This window comes from Hevea brasiliensis, chromosome 11 (genome assembly GCF_030052815.1).
Source record: "Hevea brasiliensis isolate MT/VB/25A 57/8 chromosome 11, ASM3005281v1, whole genome shotgun sequence".
NCBI lineage: Eukaryota > Viridiplantae > Streptophyta > Magnoliopsida > Malpighiales > Euphorbiaceae > Hevea > Hevea brasiliensis.
In genome coordinates, this window is record NC_079503.1 from 76550297 (window position 1) to 76558590 (window position 8294).

Sequence of the window (8294 nt, forward strand, 5' to 3'; positions counted from 1 at the left end):
AAAGGGAAAAGATATGAAAACTAAAGTTGAAGAGAGGTTCTCTGAGTTTTTCGAGAAGTGGATGTGTCAACTCGATGAGTATCTGCAACACCTGTGAAGGGCGTCTGAGGATTATTGAGCTAAAACTGGGTGTGAGCGTGAACAAGAGCTACAAACTTCAGTGTCCAAAGTTACACAACATTACAAAGACTACTACACTATAAAATGGGACTTAGCCCATGAAGATTGTGCTTGCTTTCTTTTGTCCAATTTGGATTTCCCCTTTAGAGAATACGTATCCTTGGGTTACTGGGTGGAAATCTTCAACAGTGCTTAAATTAGTTAACTCAATAAGGACAAATGGTGTTCCCAGTTTGAGTCTGGTAGAACAGATAAGAAAGGTTGAGGCTTTGAGGGTGAAAATAAGGTTAGAAGAGGAGAAGGTGGGGAGGGAAACGGAGAGGCATCAAGTGGCTATAGCAGACATGAAGATGGCGGAGTCGGTAAGGTTGGTGGTTCGAGTGAAGAATGAGGAGGAAGTGAGGCAGGTGGAGGGACTGGTGCAGGTGGCACTGAAAGGAGTAATGGCAGGACAAGAGAAGGTGATGAAAGTGGCAGATTGTGCAAGGCTTAGGACTTTGAGCGAAGTTTTGGATGTTTTGAGCCCACTACAATGTGTGGAGTTCTTGGCTGGGATTGCATGCTTCAAATTCATCTAAGACAATGGGGAAAGAAAAGGACTTGCACCATTAATTAGAAACTTCTAGTTATAGAGTTTTAGGGGTTTTGATTTTCACTTTTAGACTTGTTTTCTTTTGCCTTGATTTGGTTTTATCTTAATTAAAGTACATGTACTATTCAGTGGCTTTAATTTAATTTTTTTTTCATACTTATTATAAAAACTCATAATTTAATTTTTTTTATATAATGTTTTATTAATTTTATATTATATAATATTATCATTATATTACAAATATTATATTTAATTATTTAAATTAAAATATTAATTTTAATGTCATTTTAATTAATTATATATATAAAAATAGTTATCAATTTAAAATTATTTTTTTATTCGATCATATTTTTTAAAAATTATGTGTTATAATATTAATATAATAAAAAAATAATAAATTTTTAAAATATAATTATTTAAATTAAAATATTAATTTTAATGTCATTTTAATTAATTATATATATATAAATAGTTATCAATTTAAAATTATTTTTTTATTCGATCATATTTTAAAAAATTATGTGTTATAATATTAATATAATAAAAAAATAATAAATTTTTAAAATATAAATAGGTGAAAATATTTAAAAATTAAAATAAATTAATAATAAATATAAATTAGCCCATGAATTTAATTCATTTAAATTTTATTATTTATTTTTTTAAGAAAAGTTTGATTTGCATACATTTTATTTTAAAATCATATTAACTTGCATAATAAAATTGTTTATTGTAAAAGAGAATTACTTATAAAATTAGGAAATAAAATAATTTTTAAAATAAATTTTTATTAGTTTAGTGCATTGTTATTACAAAATTTTCATTTTTATTATATTGATATTTTGAAATTTTATATTTTCATATTATTTAATACAAAAAATTTAAAATCTATTTAATATATTTATAGATTATATTATATATGTTACAAGTACATTGTTAACATATAAATTTAATCATGCATATTCTAATTAACATTGAATTATATATATATATATATATATATATATATATATATATAGAGAGAGAGAGAGAGAGAGAGAGAGAGAGAGAGAGAGAGAGAGGGGTCTACTTCTAAATTAAAAATTATAGCAAAATTTCTGTAAAATAATTTTTAAAAAATAAAATTTTAAAAAAATAAATTTATATTATTAATATTTGTAATAATGATAATTTATTAGTTCAAAAAGTTTGTCTCTCATTCATGCCTGTATATACATTATAGTGCATAGTCTATTATTATAAATGCATTGTATTTATTACTTATTTATATTTTAATTGTATTAAAATTATATTATATTTCTAAAAACATCATAAAAAATATTTTTATAAAATTGACTTCAGCTTTAATTATTTCTTTATTTAGTATTCAGTATAATTGAGCATAATATTATTCTTGATTCAATTATTAATAGAAAGTTAGAATTATATTAACATAATAAAATAAATTTAGTCCAATACGGTTTGGTTTATATAATATATTTTTTTATTTCAATTCTTATCAATTCTTCTTTTTATTCAAAAGAATAAGGATTATGAACACTACTATTTTTAACACTAAAAAGAATAAAAATAGAAAAATATAAATATTGTAGTAATATAAATATAAATCTAATTAATTAGTTAATATATTATCAATATTATCTTTTATTTATTATTAACGCAAGAGATAATATTTTATATAGGTGATATAATGCTAGCTCTATAATAATAATTTCTAAGAAATAATACTTGTAATCATATAAATATGCATATGAACAAATTAATTAGGTTTAAATTTAATTATCTTTAATTTTTTTTGTTAGTATTGATCTTCAATTAAAATTAAATAATTCCTTTTAAGTTCTTTATTTAAATATTTTGACGTTTGTCATTCAAATATTAAGCAGCCTGCAAGTTTATGGTTAAATTATGTACTTGTCAGCTAGCCATGCATGCAGCTAGAACACAAATGTTATTTAGCCATAAAGCAATTCCCAGAGATATGAGAGTATAGGATTTCATAAAAGATTTATCAATTTTTCAAGGGACCTTGTTCTTCCGAGTATTGGAGCTTTCCAGAAATACTTGTCGAGCTTTTCTTAAAGTATTGAAGTGTGCCTTTGGGGCAACTTCTTAATATACTTGAACCAATTGCCACATGCTCTCCTCTGAGTATAATGCAATGTAATTAATTGAAATTAAAGTTATATATTATATTATTTTATTTAGAAAAATGAAAGTGTAATATAATTATTAATACAATCTCGTATTTATTTATATATATTGATAAAATATAATTAAATTAATAATAAAATTTTAATATATAATATTATTTTATTAAATATTATTTTAATTTGAAATTATTAATATTTTTATTACTAGTGATGGTGGTAGCAACAATAATGATCAAATAGTGGTGGTGGTAATAGAGTATGAGTGATGATAGTAGTAATGATGGTAGCTAAGTAGTGATGACAACGATCAAGTAGTAGTAATGGTGTTGATAGTGGTGAAGGCCATGTGGTGATAATAATAGAGGTAATGACAACGGTGATTCAGTGATGATGATGAAGACAGCCAAAGGCGGACCTTGGATGATAATATTGGGAATCAACTACTTGCTATTTGCACAATAAGTATATGATGATGCATTTTAAAAGTTATTAAAGTGCATATTTATTTTCAAATTTCATAAAGTGTGTCTAAATATAAAATAATTTTAAAGAAATAAACACTAATAATACTAATAGAATGATATACCTCTTCTACAGTGCTCTCGACAATTTTTTTTTAAATCTCTTGAATTTATCAATAATGAAATCCGAATTAAAAAGTTCAATAATTTCTCTTTCAATATTGATAACTAAATTATTTTTAGATTTTAATCAGTTTCTAAAATACCTATTTTGGACCTTTTTCAATGGGCCATTGATCTAGGAAAAGATTATTGGATCGGTGGACCACGAGAGACCTTGTTTGTATCAAACACGTGGGTCAAGTTCCCAAAATATATATTATGGTTACCTGAGCACATTCTTAGATTTCCCTTTTTAATTTCATCCAATTTATCATGCTTTGAGTAGAAAATGAAGCAAGTTTCATATTTAGTGAGAGCTGAATGCATTCATTTTACAAAACTTCAATTGAGCACCCGCTTTCTAGTTTTGCTGGTGGTGTTGCAATGCCTTGGGGCATAGTCTCTCTCTCTATATGCATACTCTTTTTTCTCCTAAACTCCTTTTGCACATAACCCAGAAATTTCCTATATTAAACGTAACATTTTGGATTTTAAAGCTTTTATGTATGCTTAAATTGTCGATTGCAAAAAATAAAAAATTGGCTATTGTTATTTTTAGGGGCCTTTTGTGAGTTAGAGTTGTTATTCATTGGTCTTCATAACCATAACCATAACCATTTTTGGCAATACGTAAATTAATAATTACTCAAATGATAAATTCGTTGATTGAAGCAACTGTAAGCAACAAGAAATGAACAAACTCAAATAAATAAAATCAAAAGCTTTAAGCAAGTTGTTGGCTTGTAGCTATTCAAACATGTCAGCAAAAGAAGTAAGTTGCATGGAGTTGCATATTACCTCAGAGGAGGGTTAAGTTGATAGAGACATCGAAGGAAGAGGAAGATATCTGGGTTCCATGTTGAACTCAACATAGTTTATTTTACTAACACGTTTTCCAACATAAGAAACATAAAACACCAGGTGGTGGGGTGCATATGTGACTCATCAACATGATCAAAGCCAAACCTAAATCCATCAGACTCGTGTCCCTCTCCGGGAAAGGCTCTCCCCATTTGCAAATCGTCACTTGTCCCTTGACACCCACCACTAACTCATTGCTCCAGGTAATCCAAGCACAAGCACACCTTTTCTTATATATAAAAACATATCACTCTATTCATCTCTTTCTATCTCCCACTAGTCCCAGCCAGCTAGCTATCCCTCTTCTTTCTCTATCTCTTTGCTTAAACAAAGGGGGAAAGATATGAAACTAAAGTTGAAGAGAGGTTCTCTGAGTTTTTTGAGAAGTGGATGTGTCAACTCGATGAGTATTTACAATAACTACGGAGGACGTCTAGGGATTATTGAGTTAAAACTGGGTGTAAGTGTGAGCAAGAGCTACAAGCTTTAGTGTCCAAAGTCAGACAATATTACAAAGACTACTACACTATAAAATGGGCTTTGGCCCATGAAGATGTGCTTGCTTTCTTTTGTCCAATTTGGATTTCCCCTTTAGAGAATGCATATTCTTGGGTTACTAGGTTGAAACCTTCAGCAGTGTTTAAACTGGTTAACTCAATAAGGACAAATGGTCTTCCTAATTCAAGTCTAGTTAAATAGACACAAGAACAGATGAGAAAGATTGAGGCTTTAAGGGTGAAAATAATGTTAGAAGAGGAGAAGGTGGAGAGGGAAATGGAGAGGCAACAAGTGATTGTAGCAGACAGGAAGATGGCGGAGTTGGTAAGGTTGGTGGTTCGAGTGAAGAATGGGGAGGAAGTGAGGCAGGTGGAGGGACTCGTGCAGGTGGCATTGAAAGGGGTAATGGCAGGACTAGAGAAGGAGATGAAAGCGATAGACTGTGTAAGGCTTAGGACTTTGAAGAGAGTTTTGGATGTTTTGAGCCCACTACAATGTGTGGAGTTCTTGGCTGGGATTGACATGCTTCAAATTTGGGGAAAGAAAAGGGTTTACACCATTAATTAGAAACTTCCAGTTGTAGGGTTTTAGGGGTTTTGATTTTCACTTTTAGACTTATTTTCTTTTGTTTTTATTTGGTTTTATCTGAATTAATGTGCATGTACTATTCAGTGGTTTTAATTTAACTTTTTTTTTATATTTACTATAAAAAATCATAATTTAATTTTTTTATATAATGTTTTATTAATTTTATATTATATAATATTATCATTTTATTACAAATATTATATTTAATTATTTAAATTAAAATATTAATTTTCATGTCATTTTAATTAATTATATAAATAAAAATATTTATTAATTTAAAATTATTTTTTATTTGATCGTATTTTAAAAAAATTATGTGTTATAATATTAATATAATAAAAAAATAATAATAAGTTTCTAAAATATAAATAAGTGAAAATATTTAAAAATTAAGATAAATTAATAATAAATATAAATTAGTCAATGAATTTAATTCATTTAAATTCTATTATTTTATTTTTTAAGAAAAGTTTGATTTGCATATATTTTACTTTAATTTTTTGTAATTTAAAATGATATTAACTTGCATAACAAAATTGTATGCCTAAATTAATGCGAAAGGGAATTACTTATAAAATTAGAAAATAAAATAATTTTTAAAATAATTTTTTTATTAGTTTAGTGCATTATTATTATTATAAAATTTTTATTTTTATTATATTGATATTTTAAAATTTTATATTGTCATATTATTTAATATAAAAAATTTAATATCTATTTAATATATTAATTATTTAATATATTTATAGATTATTTTATCTATGTTATAAATACATTATTAATTAATATATAAATTTAATCATGTCTATTCTAATTAAAACTGAATATTATATATATATATATATATATATATAGAGAGAGAGAGAGAGAGAGAGAGAGAGAGAGGTCTACTTCTAAATTAAAAATTATAACAAAATTTCTATAAAATAAAATCTAAAAGAAAAAAATAAATTTATATTTTTAATATTTATAATAATAATTTTATTAGTTTAAAAAGTTTGTCCCTCATTCGTATCCATATATATATTCTAGTGCATAGTCTATTATCATAAATGCACTGTATTTATTACTTATTTAAGTTTTAATTATATTAAAATTATATTTTATTTCTAAAAACATCATAAAAAATATTTTTATATAATTGACTTCAGCTTTAATTATTTCTTTATTTAGTATTCAGTATAATTGGGCATAATATTATTCTTGATTCAATTATTAATAGAAAGTTAGAATTATATTAACATAATAAAATAAATTTAGTCCAAAATGGTTTGGTTTATATAATATATTTTTTTGTTTCAATTCTTATCAATTCTTCTTTTTATTCAAAAGAATAAGGATTATGAACACTACTATTTTTAACATTAAAAAGAATAAAAATAGAAAAATATAAATATCATAGTAATATAAATATAAATCTAATTAATTAGTTAATATATTATCTTTTATTTATTATTAACGCAAGAGATAATATTTTATATAGGTGGTATAATACTAGCTCTATATTAATAATTTCTAAGAAATAATACTTGTAATAATATAAATATGAATATGAAAAAATTAATTAGGTTTAAATTTAATTATCTTTAATTTTTTTGTTAGTATTGATCTTCAATTAAAATTAAATAATTCCTTTTAAGTTCTTCATTTAACAAATTTTAAAATTATTAATAATCTTCTAATGATTTATATTATTTTTGTTTCCATTTTTATAAATTATAGTCATTAAATATTTAATTTTAATTAATATTAATAATTTTATAAATATTAATATATTGTATTAATTTATTGAAATAAAAATATACTTGCAATAATAAAGATATATATAATGAATAAATTAATTAGGTTTAAATTTAATTATTTTTAATATTTTTTTGTTTGCATTAGTCTTCAATTAAGATTAAATAATTTTTTTAAGTTGTTCATTTAACAAATTTTAAAATTAATAATAATGTTTGGATGATTTATATTATTTTTATTTTCATTTTTAAAAATTATAGTCATTAATATATAATTTTAATTAATATTCTAATTTTATAAATAGTAATACATTGTTTTATTAAAAAAAGCTTAGATGGAAATTAAATAAAAAATAATATGTAACTAATAAATATTTTTAAATATATATAATAAATAATTAATTGTAAATCAAAATTTAAAAAAATTAGATACCAATAAACTATTTTACTTAATATTGTAATACGATCAAATCATATTTTTTATTTATTAATTTTTTATTTTAGGAAATTAATTCTTGAAAAATTTTATAATTAATTGAATTTAAGTATAAATAGGATTAAGAATTTTAAGTTCACATTAACCCTAAAATTAAGAATTTTAAATTTATACAAACTTTGAAGTTAATTTAAATAATAAAAATATAATTATAATTAATTTTAAGAATAAATGACAATTTGGGTAAAGCCAATGTTTCCCCCTCCTCCTTCATATAAAAACATAAGAATAAATTAATTAGGTTTAAATTTAATTGTCTTTAATATTTTTTTATTAGTATTGAAAATAATTAAAAATAAATAAAATTCTTTTTAAGTTGTTTATTTAATAAATTTTAAAATTAATAATAATCTTTAGATGATTTATATTCTTTTTATTGTTTTTATAAATTATAGACATAAAAATATTTAATTCTCATTAATATTTATAATTATATAAATATTAAAATATTATTTATTGAAATAAAAAAAATCTTATATGAAAATTAACTTATAAAAATAATATGCAACTAATAAAATATCTTTAAATATATATAATAAATAACTAATTATAAATATATATTTGAAAATTAGATACCAATAAACTATGTTATTTAATATTGCAATATGATCAAATTATATTTTT

General features: G+C 23.2%; 2 protein-coding genes across 2 annotated transcripts; both read left to right on the plus strand.

Moving 5' to 3' along the window:
• Positions 1-218: 218 nt before the first annotated feature.
• LOC131170290 (protein DOG1-like 4) lies at positions 219-698 on the plus strand. The gene has a single exon (XM_058129350.1). It carries the CDS (start codon positions 219-221, stop codon positions 696-698), a length of 480 nt encoding a protein of 159 aa, XP_057985333.1.
• Positions 699-5060: 4362 nt separating this feature from the next.
• Positions 5061-5414, plus strand: LOC110652534 (protein DOG1-like 4). Its single transcript, XM_058129351.1, has one exon. The coding sequence runs from the start codon at positions 5061-5063 to the stop codon at positions 5412-5414; it is 354 nt and encodes a 117-aa protein (XP_057985334.1).
• Positions 5415-8294: the final 2880 nt, after the last annotated feature.